The sequence below is a fragment of the Papaver somniferum genome, chromosome 10 (assembly GCF_003573695.1).
Source record: "Papaver somniferum cultivar HN1 chromosome 10, ASM357369v1, whole genome shotgun sequence".
Classification (NCBI taxonomy): Eukaryota; Viridiplantae; Streptophyta; class Magnoliopsida; order Ranunculales; family Papaveraceae; genus Papaver; species Papaver somniferum.
The window spans coordinates 68,248,660-68,262,027 of record NC_039367.1 but is presented as its reverse complement, the minus strand read 5'-3'; the positions used below and the strand labels follow the sequence as shown (position 1 = coordinate 68,262,027).

Sequence of the window (13,368 nt, the reverse complement as noted above, 5' to 3'; positions counted from 1 at the left end):
TAATTCTGAAAATCCACCTCTCGTGACATGATAATCCTCAGATCGTTCATGATGCCCCGACACATGACATGGAATTAGTAATGCAGCAACAACTGGGATTGGATTATCAAACTCTTCTTCTCTATTTTGAGAAAAATCTACATTTGTGTGAGGCAACGATAACGATTCACCTCTTCGATCTCTTTTATTCTTTATATGGTTTATCGCTCTTCTCGCTAAATGCATATTGTAGTCGAAATTTTTGATTTTAGAAGAGTTTTTAGATTAAGGAAATGGAAGTGGTGTGACTGAAAATGAAATAAATAGAAGGAATTTATAGGCAAAGAATTGGACCGTTGGAGATATGGGGTCGACCGTTGGAGTCTTTGATCCTAACGCCCGAGACAGCATGCCGAACGTTGGCGTAAGCATGGCTGTCGCCCAAGTCCTTGACCCAAACGCCCAAGTCCGTGACATTTTCGCGCGTCTGTTCGCGCAGCGCACTACGGTTTCCCATAGTGGAAAACCGAGTTTGGCCATCCACCTGGCTGAACAAATATTTGTGTTTGGCCATTTCCATAGGAATTGCTCTTATAACCCCAGCAACCATTCCCCGACAATAAACTCTCACATGACCTACGTATCTCTTTACATATTTTTTCAAGGTTTTCTCTGCTGTATTGACTTTATATTTCTTGTAGTGTCGTCGCCCATTGCTTCTCTGTGTTCCGCTAGAATGAGCGCCCGGAACACGCTGCCGCCCGTAGATCTTCCTATAAAAGGTTCACTAGAAACCGAACAATAAGCAAGAATTAAAGCGACATCCTCGGCGATTTCAAATTTATGTTGGGGTTTTGTTCCGTGAAGATTCCAGAACTTACCAGAACGTAACTTGGGTGTTTCCCAGGTTATGTGGTTTCCTAGTTTAGGATTTCCTAATTAAGGTGTGAGTCTATTTTTAGGAGTTCTAAGACTTTGGGAGCAAGGATTTGTCTACTATATAAGAGGGTTATATTGTGAGTAGAAACCCATTCTCTTGGAGAATCCTCTCTTTATGACAGTGTTCAGATCACAACCGTTGTGTCCTACGATGGTTGGTGATGGGGAAAAATCTATGTGAGAAGAGTGACTCATAGTGAGAACGATATGGGAGAAATCTAGGGTTCATATGGGAGAAGCTAGAATTCATGATGTTCTTCATGTTCTTGTCTGAAGTCGAAGAAACCATGACGGTGGAGGTTTATGGAAGAAGAAGAACAAAAGAAGAGGTAAACTCTTCGTAATATGTCTTGTTGTTTCTAACATTTAGCGCTAGTGGGTTATATAACTACTTGATTATATGATGTGTGCCGATGTAATAACTTGTTATGATATTGAAGAATCTCGGGGTGGTTTTGGCCGTGGATATAGCCTACAAAGGTGAACCACGTAATCTTTGTGTCGTGTGTGATTGTCAATTATCGTATTGATTATATATTCATACGTGCTGGTATTGTCCGATCATGCTAATCTAAAGATGTAAGTAAAGGATTCAAGCTAAGTTATCTAAAGTAGGATGTTTCATGGAATTGACTTCTATGGAAACATGCCAGTTCGAGATGAACATAACCTCGGTTTCCCGACAATCTAGGCATATTGTGGTAAGTAAAAGCGAAAATTCGGGAAGGAGAAAATAAACCAGGAGGTAACGAAACTAAAAGTATTTTGTTGTGTATAAAGTTTCCAAGAGTTGGCCCATCGGTGATCTGACAGGTGATATAGGGACAACTTGTGAGCGTATCGCTGTCTACAGTAAATGACTTGTGGTTTAGATATATAGGACATCGCACGAGTGTCTATTATGGTTTTGATGAAGCCTATTTTTTGCAAATGACCTAACTATTTATAAACACCCGTACTATTTACGTACAACCCTTATTCACTAATGATTGCAAAGCAAGCCTTACTTAATCTAAAAGACAATCACAGCTCAAAAACAACCAAAACTTTTTTCTAAAGTCGATAACTGTTATCAGACAACCCATACTTTTTAACGAAAACCATCCCACTTGAGAATTTAAACCTTGTCATTGATTTGTCAATTACACATTACACCATAAAGTGGGTGTCAGAATCACGTGGGAAGGGAAATCAAAAAAGAAAAATATAATCTTTGAAGTTCGAAGATTCGTAAGAAGAATCAACAACTTTTTCCGTAGTGGGATTCACTCCTCAACTTTATTCGGACAAACCAAAAAGAAAAAACAAAAACATTCATTATTAATAATACATGGAAAAATAACATAACTATGTTCTTTTCATAGGACCCATCAACATTTATTTAACCAAAAATAGTACGTTCGGTCATTGCCACACATTCATAAATTAAAATATAAACAAAATTGAAAAAAAGATATACGGAAACATTCTACATCTGTCATTTTCGCCTGACCAACAATTACACTTAGCCCGCGTAACAAGCCTTTCAACCATTAAGTGACCCATTAGGGTTGGTGTTTTGACTGTTTGACTAGGTCAAGGCGCCAATAGAGTGGTCGTCTGCGTTAATTTCTAGGAGACGCCCGTTCTCTTGGCTTCTGGCGCCATTACAACTGACATCCCAAGCGTGAATCCATGATCCCGCTATGGTTGGGCGTTGAATTTGGATGACGTGGGTTCCCCAAAAATGTTGAATCTTGGAAAACCGTTAGAGCCGGCCTAAGAAACTTTGTTTACAAGGATGCTTAAAAACAAACCAACCAAATGTAAAATTGTCAGCTCCATCTAGGGACTAAATATGAATTAGTCCGCTTCAGCTATCCAAACTGATCTATGGCTTACTTAACAACAAACAAAAAGGTATAGGAGCAGAATTCTATGAACTTTTTTATGCATCAGGAGTACGAAGAGTTGTGGTGGTTATATTTCCATAAGTACTGCCGCTGATTTTACCTCCTCTTATAGGAGGTTGAACTGTGGTTTAATAGGATCAGCCTTGCATGCTAGGCATAGAATAATACCATAGGATGGTAGTTACTGGTCTTTTCACCTTGCAGAGAAGGGACCATATCACGAAAGAAAGAAATCAAAGGTTGTGCAAAAAATAATCACGAAATTCTCTTGATGTGAACCAAAAATATACGACTACAGTGAATATCATCGTTTTTGTTCGTTTACATCAAAACTCTGGTACTACTTTTGGCGGTGTAGATAGTCCCGCATCAGGGTATGTATCTCTGCTTTGACAACTAATCGCATCCTCTTTGAATCTTCCCATAATAATCCACCATTATCTCTTGCATAGTCACAAGCACCTTCAAAGACATCCTAACAAAAGAATAAAATAATAAGAATATGAGAAACCTCTACCGATTTTATTGTCGACAGTTAACATTTCGTTACAAAGGCCAAAGGATGCAATGTGAAGCATAAAAACAAGGTACAACCAAGTTTTTCTGAATCCATAAAGTGTTTCTGATATGTGATTAACAGATAGGTTTACTGAAACACCAGAATGAATTTCAACCTTTTCTTGTTTAAGCGTTTGAGCAGTTTTGAGTCTATAAAACTCTGATATTAAATAAAATCTATTCTTAGAAACGTACACAAGGAAAAATTTATGTTACTAGTGTTCATTAAGTGGTATTTATCTTTTGATTTTGAAAATGGATGATTTGAAACCGGATTGTGAATCAAAACACCACCTCAACTAAACCTAGTAGATCCCACAAAGTAAAGAGCAAGAAGAGAGAATGGTTACCTTCGAAGGGAATTCGTCGTAGAAATTTGCAGGAGTTACCTCCACTCTATTCAAATCACTTTCCCACAGCCTAATCTGTACAGTACAGAGGACGCTTGAGCTAATCCAAATTATGGGTAAAAGACAATGACTGATAGTCCGGTGATCAAATGAGTGATCGACATAGTATGGCTGGGCTTTGAGTTAAACTGAAATGAGCTTCTGCTCACTTCAAGATTTACCAAACAAGCCTAAAGTCCCACCCAAATGTTCAAGCTGGAAAGATATGTACCTGATCTGTAACGTTTTCTGGTACAGATGGTGCTGCTCTATCACTTACACGAGGATGTGCATTCTGCTGAAGAAAAGAAATTATCTGCAAATTCACAGTTTCAGAATAAGGAACAACTTAAGTTATGCAGTGAAGAAAAACTAAAAAATAATCCCAATATTTTCGTGAACGACAGCCTAGAAGAAGGATCTTTGTGAGTTGTGACAACTTTTCGGCTGTTTCAGGGCAAAGGACAATGTTAAATAAATGTCAATGTACAAATCTATAAAAATGCTCCATTTAGAAAATTCTTATAAGGTTGGTGTAAAAGATACGAATAGAAGAAAAAGAAGAAGACATGCTTGCCCATAAACTTTGAAACTCACTCGCCTGCTCAGATGTAATGCCGTTCTCAAAAGCAGTGTACAAACTTTCCTTTGTTATTGCTCCAACTATAAGGTTGGGAAGCTGATACTCGACTCTGCATTTTAAAACAATACTCAATAATTTTGGGAAACAACCCCGTAATAAATTACAACAAAGGATTTGGATTGGTAAAAAGTGTAACTGGCGCAGAACTGAAATATAACAGTGGCCTATTGTGTATTCACAGCAATAAATGTATGTCATTAGGTTTTAACATAAAAATATTACTGTATAGAAGCTAACAGCCAACAAGCACAAATATTTGCATTGACCATCCGATTTAAAGTGACAGGTCAGGGTTCTTTGATGGTGTCACGATATGATCCAACCATGAAGCAATCATCTTTGAGAAAGCGTCTGATTCCAAAGTTATTATTACTTCTAGATGATATCCTTGATGAGTTACTAATTTAGAAAAAGAATAAAATGTGATCCTAGGACATAATTTCACTCCAGTGTGCGTTAGTACCAAGAAAACAACTCCAGAGACGATCTTGTTGTGTTAATTCTGACTAAGAGTCATTATGCATTACTTCTAGACGACAAGAAGTTCAAACAGGTGTGAAAAACATTCCTTTTCTCCCTCAATGAATTGAAAGATAACATTTGATGGGAAGAAGACAAGAAATGCAACAGAGAGTGAACATGCGATCTCATGAAACGTTTTCACCGAAGTGTGTATGTAATCTTACGGAAACTAATAGAATGATTTTATTGATGTTATATTGATTAACAAGTCATATTGACTAGGAATATATAATTGTCAGGTGAATAGAAGAAAAACCTCGAATTATTTGGACATACCTCGCAAACAGGCGCAGAATCTCGCAATGCAGTTTAGAAGTAGAGTAAGCATACAACCGAAAGTTTGTTTCCACCACCACAAATCCCTACAAAGAAATGTATTAGGCAACTTCACGTAGCATTTAGCTAGTAATTTTTGTGTACAATGTATTAGAACCAGAAAAGAAAGGAGGGGTAAGGACATGGGACCACAGAAATATAAGTAACACATCAAAATTTTGAAGTTCAGTACAAATGTAAAGATCTCAGGACCACGTTGGTTTACATTGACAGCAACAGTGCACATGTTGCTCATTAACAGGTCAAATTAAAATTTCAGGTCGAAACATACCTGCTTGCGTGATGAAGAATCAGACAAACTAACGGAAAGATTTGTAGCCAACTTAGTCGGAATGAACCAATTATCTTTCCTACCCTGTAAGATGAAAACAAATGCCAATAATTTTAGGATAACCGCGTGAACTACGTTCCATTTAAGAAATAAAGAGTATAATCTAGATTGAATTACCTGCTGAAGTTTGATTAATCCAAGTTCTGCAAGATCATTGATAGCACTCCTCTGTACGTCATTCAAGGTGCTCGCATTGTAAGCCTAACATGTAGCGCATCAAGAAAACTCAGCCTTAAAATGCAAGTAATGGAGTTAGTAACTAAAAACTACCCCCTCAGTCCTATATAGCATATTTTCAAAAACGCTTAGCACATAAGAAGCCTCATCTAGGTTAATCCAACAACAGTTGTGTACTATATGATATGGGTGTTACTTTTAGACCAGCAATTGGAAATGGTAAGAACTAACAAAGTTTCAATGGTCATGTACATAAATAATGAAAGCTTTAACTTCTACTGTAAAAGTTATAGTACCTGGCCTGTGACATGGAAACTGTAAAGTTATCTTACCTGGCCTGTCACATGGAAACTGAGCTCTAAAAGAAAGGAAATCAAATCTGCTGAATCTACTCCACGGACCTGCACCATTTAGAGATGAGATGAGAAACTAGGAAAAAGATATACAGACCATGAAACTAGGAAAAAGAGAAGATACAGATAAAATCAGCTAATTTTTCAGTGATCTCATTTGTATTGTGTAGAACTTGGAAACTAGGAAAAAGAGAAGATACATAGTTTCTTCATATCATACTATGACCATTAATTTGACATGAAATTACAGCTTGTCTTGGTTAGAATTTCCTTTTTCCAGAGACATCACCTTTGCATTCAAAAATTAAAACTTCAAATACACTGAAACACTGATTATTACTGTTGATAGATGAGAACACTGGTGATTTGCAAGGAGTATCCCAAACGTTAAACAACATATACATACCTCAGAGTTGATAATGTATTCCCTAATTATGTACCAAAGCTGTGCATTTGTATCCATCAGCTGCAACAGGAGACATAATAAATTTACAATGAATATAGTACATGTAGAAAGTTGATAACAAAAAAGTAAATAGGTATGCAATAATAAGAAGCACAAAAGATGAGTTGCATATGCATATAATACACACCAGGAACTGAAACCCACTTTCAGTTAGTTTTGGAGCTTCTTTGTCTCTGTAATGAACGCAAACTACAATTTGTTATCCATCAGATATCAAATCACGTTTCTTTATGTAAGAAAGTGAGATTCAGTGATTCAAAAACTCAAACTGACAAGGAAATATTTGTAGGACCTTAGACTCAAAAGACCTTGCTGGAAGATTTTCATCATGGAAGAGGTAAAGCTTGTCATCTTTTCTGGTTGGCTCGAGCTTATAAGCTGAAGCAAGAAGCTCTGTTTCACCAGGGTCAGAAGCAAGAATAAGCAGAAGTTCAGTGGAACATCACATTTGCAGCTATCCAGAAACTATTTAATTCATCAAAGAATATGGCTTCCGGCTAAATAGTACAACCTCCCATTGCTCAAGTGCATAAGAATCTAACTCCTCCGCAGTTGGGAGCCTGACGGTGATGCTCGAAGACATTGATTCCCTTGGTAAAACTCCGCTGCAGTTTCCAGATTTGAAGTTTTAAACTCACTTTATTTATAACAAAAATGTTCATTTTGTGCACAGTGAACATATTGAAATGCATAGTACTGATACAGTATCACGAATAGCACTGTTATGTAAAAGAATAAAATTGGTCAGAAGTTTTAGCTTCATATCCTGGAAAGGTTAAAAATGAAAAACACTTGCGTATATGGCAACCATATTTACTGGACAAAAGATCAGAGGATATAATGCAGCAGGTAGGGATATAAGGCTATCACACTGCTTCTGGTTTTAAATTTTACGAAGACCGTCAAATTAACAGATTTCAGATACAAACACCCTGCACAGCTCAAAAAGGATATGTATCTTAATAATAAGTTCAGCAGTTACTTCTGCGTCTTACTTTTAAAAACAAGAGAATGCGATTCATCTAAAGAAGGACAACCTCAAAGGAAAACAACAAAATGTTGCTATATGAGTGATAGTACGACTTACCCATGCACTATATAATGCTGAAGATTACCCTGAAACTTGGGATTCAGTCTGTAACTGGTTTCCTTTTTCCTACAGTGACAAAAGAATTTAAACAGTTAGGAGTAAAGACTGGCAACACAACCTTTCCAATCACTTCTAAATGCAGGTAGAATTGTCCCCTTGATATGGAACTAATGCATAAGAATCTCACAAGTATCTAATTGCAATATAACCTCTGCATATCTGAGACTCTGAATTTATCAAAGGTAACCTACCATGGCATGCTACTACCCAAACAGAAGAATGATAGAAAAGGCAGAACAAGCTCAATCCCAGATGCTACATTATGGCCAAACAAGGCTCTCTCCTCTTTACAATATTATGTGGACTACGCAAAATGTCTTAGATTCTAGGACATCGTCTAATAATGGATCCATTACTCCATTACATAATCTTAACAAGTGGAGCTTGGGTTGGTAGATAGGTTTTCTCATGTTAATTTTCTTTGTTACTCTAAAATCTCATTCATCAAGTTCCTTTACTATATGTACAATCGTTAGTTGTTCAGTTATTATATTGCAAGAACATAACATAATTTTCGCCATAATTCACATGATTCAATCAATTTTTTTAGTAGATTAGTTTATCCATGTTTCTGGGGCTATGGAAAATGTGAAACCCTGCAAAAGGTTCATAGCTGGGTAGACATTGCTATACATTATACTATTATAGAGAAGACTCAATTACTAAGATATCAACAAAATGATAAGCAAATAATGTTAATACCCACCTGTCTGTAATCTCAAGAAATACCCTTAATTGTATCAACCGATCAATAGCCACTCTATGCTTTGAAGTTCCATCTGTTAAAACCCAGTCCTCCATTGATTTGGCTGTCACTGGCTCGTCAATGTATAACAGTTGTAGAACATATTTCTTGGCCAAAGGGGGCAAAGACCTAAATACAATAAACTCAAACATACATTACCATTAAATTTCCTATCCCATTCTGTAACCTTAGAAACTTAAAAGCATATAAAATGGTGAAGATATAAGCTACCTCAAAACAGCTTCACAGATGAAGGTATTATCGTAAAGCTTATCAAGTTTTAGAGCAGGTAGAGCCGCTACCATGTCCATAAAATTCTTCGCAATAATCTTCACTTGTGGCATCTTGTAAACAATCTCCTCTCGCTTAATCACAATTAATCAAAATTAGGGTTTTCGAAACAATGCAAATTAGGGTTTGAAAAAAGTTGGCAAAACTTCTATGCTCAGGATCACCAAGAGAGAAGGGGAACCCAGGAGATAACACACTGAATCACTAATATACGTAATGAAGTGTAAATTTTTTTCTCCCACCGATATTTATGGACTAATAGGGGTATAGTCGTAATTATATCATAAATCTTAAGTTACACTTACACTTCTGTTACACCTTACCTGTATTTCTTCCTTGTCTTGTCCACAATTCTCACTCCTCTTTCTCTTTCCGCTACGGCGGTCTCTCCTTAAACCCTAAAAAAAAAACTCAGCTCTTCAATCAGGGCAAGTATCGCCGCTCTCTCAGTTTTAGGTTTCTTATTGATTCAGGGTTCAGGTAAATCAGAGAGCTCTGGTTTTGTGATTTTTTGCGAGATTTATATATCTGTTAGGTTCTGACAGAGTGAGTTGTTAAATTGTCTTTGTAGAGGTAATATACAAAATGGTGATGAAGAAGGAGAAGAAAGTGAATATTTCAGGGAAACCGAAACATTCACTGGATGTTAATCGTAGTGATGGCAAAAGTGGTACTAGAACTGCTGCTACTGTGCGGCGGCTCAAGATGTATAATACCAGACCAAAACGTAATGCTAAGGGAAAGATTTTAAAGCATGATTTGCAAGAACCAACTCTTCCTAATACACGGATTCAACCTGATCGACGTTGGTTTGGTATGTTCGGTGTTCCTTTATTGTTTTTATTATGTTCATCAAATTTGATTTTATGTTATTAGATTGGTCAAAATGGGAATTTGGAAGCTGTTTATAGAGAGTAATAGAATGAGTGATGAAATTGATCTGTTTAATTTACAGGAAATACTAGAGTTGTGGATCAGAAGGCGCTGAAGCATTTTCGAGATGAACTTCATAACAAATTATCCAGTAACTATAATGTTATCTTGAAGGAAAGGATGTTGCCCATGTCCCTTTTACAAGATCATCAAAAGGTATATGTTTCTTTTCTTTGAATCAATTTATAATTATTACGTTCAGTTGTTTTGAATTTACTTTCTGTTGTTGTATCTTCTGAATCCGCAATTCTTTTGCATTTTCAATAGCAAGCCAAGGCTCATCTTTTGGATGTTGAGCCATTCAAAGATGCATTTGGACCTCAAAGGAAAAGGAAGCGTCCAAAGCTCTTGGCAGTTGATTATGAATCTCTACTTAAAAGGGCTGATGGTTCTCAAGGTATACGAATTTTTGTTATGCCAATTTGTGCTTGTTCACAGTTTATTTTTGGTTGAAATTTCAATTATCCACTTATCTTCTTAATCAAGATTGCTTGTTACATGACTCGTGCTACTCTTCTTAATCAAGATTGCTTGTTACATGACTCATATTACATTTTTCATTAGATGCATTTGAGGAAAAGGCTGCTGCTGCTCCATCTGTAGAAGGGACTGAAGCAGATGGTTTAAGAGACCTGGTTAGACATACCATGTTTGAGAAGGGCCAAAGCAAACGTATTTGGGGTGAACTCTACAAAGTCATAGACTCTTCAGATGTTGTTGTGCAGGTCAGATTTTCCAAATGTGAAATATATTGCTGTAATTTTTTTATTTTGATGTGCTTCCAATAATATTTGCTTTTGGATGTTGTATTGTAGTTATCACTTCCTTTTTTCAGCCAGGGTAGCAAAACATAACATCCAATGTTTTTTTTTATGTTCTAATATCTTAACAGGTATTGGATGCTAGGGATCCAAATGGTACACGCTGCTATCATCTAGAAAGGCACTTGAGAGAGCACTGTAAGCATAAGCACATGGTGTTTTTGCTAAACAAGGTTGTTAAAGATTCTGTTTATAGAATGTGTGTGATGTTTATCTGTGTTTTTGTTATAATCCATTTGACATTTCTTTGATATTTTATGCCCTTCTCAGTGTGATCTGGTGCCAGCGTGGGCTACAAAGGGTTGGCTTCGTGTGTTATCAAAAGATTATCCTACTCTGGCTTTTCATGCTAGCATAAATAAATCTTTTGGGAAGGTAATTTATTCAAAGATAACTCTGATTCTTTCTGGTCAGTTGTGTATGTCAGAGTCTTTGTTGCGCTCTTTATTATTAGTACAGTATGGTTTAATTTGGACTCGCTGTTTGTTTTTTCTCTTCTTTAACAGGGATCTCTGCTATCAGTATTGAGGCAGTTCGCCCGCCTAAAAAGTGACAAGCAAGCTATATCTGTGGGATTTGTTGGATACCCAAATGTTGGCAAATCATCAGTCATCAATACCTTACGGACCAAATCTGTATGTATAATCTTACTCAGTTTTTGTTGATTCTCAGTAGAGCTTAACTGGTTTGACATATTTTTTGGTCAGTGAGGAAAAATGTCGTATACAGTATGTGATTTGCAAAGTAGTTGAGGAGTATGATGCTTTAGATGTCTTGGTAGATTTATCTTTACATATTGTTTGTATTTTTGAACCAAGTGTATTGTGCTTTATGATGGTAGTCATTGTGATACTTACTACTTCCTTAATCGAAAGATCTGACATATTTGATTTTTATTACTTCTCAAGGTGTGCAAGGTTGCTCCAGTACCTGGAGAAACTAAAGTCTGGCAGTACATAACACTTACGAAACGGATTTTCTTGATTGATTGCCCTGGAGTTGTTTATCAAAATAGTGATACTGAAACTGATATTGTTCTTAAGGGTGTAGTAAGTAAAAGCAACTATTGATCACCTTCTCTAAAATGCAATTATGCTTACGCCATCACAGAGTTTTTACTTTCTCAATGCTGTAAAAAGCTTTTTAACTGTTTATTATTTGGGATTATCCTTTGCACCATAACTAGGTACGTGTTACAAACCTGGAGGATGCAACTGAGCATATTGGAGAAGTTTTGAAACGTGTGAAGAAAGAACATTTAGAAAGAGCTTATAAGATAAAGAACTGGTATGGTTCTTTCTCAACGGTGGAGCGTTCGGGAAAATCCAAATTTTTTTTACTGTTAACTATGCTGATTTTTCTTTTAATTCATTTTCCTGTTTCAGGGTGGATCAGGAGGATTTCCTTATTCAGCTTTGCAGAATATCCGGGAAACTTCTAAAGGTTTGTTTCCAGTTTATAATACTTACGAGTATTGCTAATTTTATGGTGAAAGCTTGCTAAGGTTGGCCAGGGTTGACCCTAAAATGTTGGTTAAAAACAGTATAATATGGTGGCGCACAGTAGTCTTGCCTCACATTGTTCTCTCAGAAGAACATACAGTGCTTATGGCGGCATTTGCTGTCGCCAGCACGTAAAATTAAAAATAAGACCAAAACAACGTATATGTACCATCTCAAAGATTTTACAAAAACTCGACCTATATTGGACATTTTGTTATTGAACTGTTTCTAGGTTTCTCATTCCAGGCCATTAGTGTTGGCCTGGATACTTAGGGCTGAACTAGTCAATATTAGCCGAGAAGAAAACAATTCTGGTACATAAACAATTTTATTGAAACAATTCTCAGGATTTTGACTTGAATGTTTCTAGGGTGGTGAGCCAGACATGGCTTGTGTAGCAAAGATGGTCCTACATGATTGGCAGAGAGGGCGAATTCCCTTTTTTGTCCCCCCACCGAAGGTAGAAAATGCTAGTGAACAAGCCTCTACATCCAGTGCTAATGATGAAGCTGCGGTAGACAATGATCGTGCATCAGCAGCTTTGCGAGCTATTGCAAATGTTGTTTCATCACAGCAACTAAAATCCGTCCCCGTTCAGAGAGATCTCTTTGACCAGAAAGAGTTGGAGGGTGATGATCCTGAGCAGCAAGGTTCAGACCAAGAGTTGGGTAGTGAATCTGATCCAGAAGCGGGGCAGGAATCTGACGAAGAATCTGAGAAGGATTCTGGTAAGGAACCTGAGGAGGAGCTGGAGAAGCCTACTGAATCTTCCAAATAATAGTTTTAGTTTGTTATTTCAAGTTGTCTTTAATTTAGAGAACCTAAAAAACAGAGAATCTAGAAAAGCTGTTAATCTTGTGTTTATCCTTTCTCGCAACTACAAATTTTTTATTATTTGAGTCTTCAGTTTAGAGAACCCCAAAAAGCAGAGATTTTAGGAAATCTTTAATCGGTGTATCTGAGCCTCTGTAATAAGTATTTTGTTTATCCTTTGCTCATATACTTCAAATTTACAGTCGGATAACTTCACTACTGCTACATTTCAAAGCCAAGTCTGCTTCACACTTTTTTGCTTACTAGGATTAATTTTTTGAAAAATGATCTGCCTTGAGGTTTGCATCTCAAGTGAAGGCCTGTCAGGTAAGATTATTAGAGACCTCATCACTGAGAAACTCTCGAGAGATTTTTAGAGACCTCCGCAAAACTCTCTTCAGCAGAATGCATTGCACATACTCTGTGAGGCACGGAACTTGTAAAAATAAATGCGTTAGAGTTTCCAGTGGATGCAGCCATGGGAATTAACATTTGCAATCTTTGCCTTCTCTTAGTCAGAGTGGCACC

General features: G+C 36.8%; 2 protein-coding genes across 3 annotated transcripts; one reads left to right on the top strand and one right to left on the bottom strand.

Annotated features, from left to right (window-relative positions):
• Positions 1-3,050: 3,050 nt before the first annotated feature.
• Positions 3,051-8,972, bottom strand: LOC113316918 (general transcription and DNA repair factor IIH subunit TFB2-like). Of its 2 annotated transcripts, none has more exons than XM_026565082.1 (15): positions 8,712-8,972; positions 8,442-8,609; positions 7,673-7,741; positions 7,097-7,190; positions 6,878-6,978; positions 6,713-6,758; positions 6,526-6,585; positions 6,099-6,167; positions 5,707-5,790; positions 5,530-5,613; positions 5,199-5,284; positions 4,359-4,449; positions 3,990-4,073; positions 3,719-3,793; positions 3,051-3,285 (listed from the first exon to the last, which is right to left on the bottom strand). In XM_026565082.1, exons 1-15 carry the CDS (start codon positions 8,822-8,824, stop codon positions 3,151-3,153), a joined length of 1,359 nt encoding a protein of 452 aa, XP_026420867.1. In that variant the 5' UTR covers positions 8,825-8,972; the 3' UTR covers positions 3,051-3,150. The 2 variants fall into 2 exon arrangements, 1 of the variants encoding a protein (XP_026420867.1); XR_003343084.1 differs by having other exon boundaries at positions 3,060-3,285; positions 4,355-4,449.
• A 147-nt stretch (positions 8,973-9,119) lies between these two features.
• Positions 9,120-13,065, top strand: LOC113318295 (nuclear/nucleolar GTPase 2-like). Its single transcript, XM_026566441.1, has 12 exons — positions 9,120-9,251; positions 9,343-9,585; positions 9,727-9,860; positions 9,972-10,101; positions 10,269-10,429; positions 10,597-10,698; positions 10,796-10,900; positions 11,032-11,160; positions 11,434-11,574; positions 11,712-11,812; positions 11,911-11,968; positions 12,398-13,065. Exons 2-12 carry the CDS (start codon positions 9,357-9,359, stop codon positions 12,803-12,805), a joined length of 1,698 nt encoding a protein of 565 aa, XP_026422226.1. The 5' UTR covers positions 9,120-9,251; positions 9,343-9,356; the 3' UTR covers positions 12,806-13,065.
• Positions 13,066-13,368: the final 303 nt, after the last annotated feature.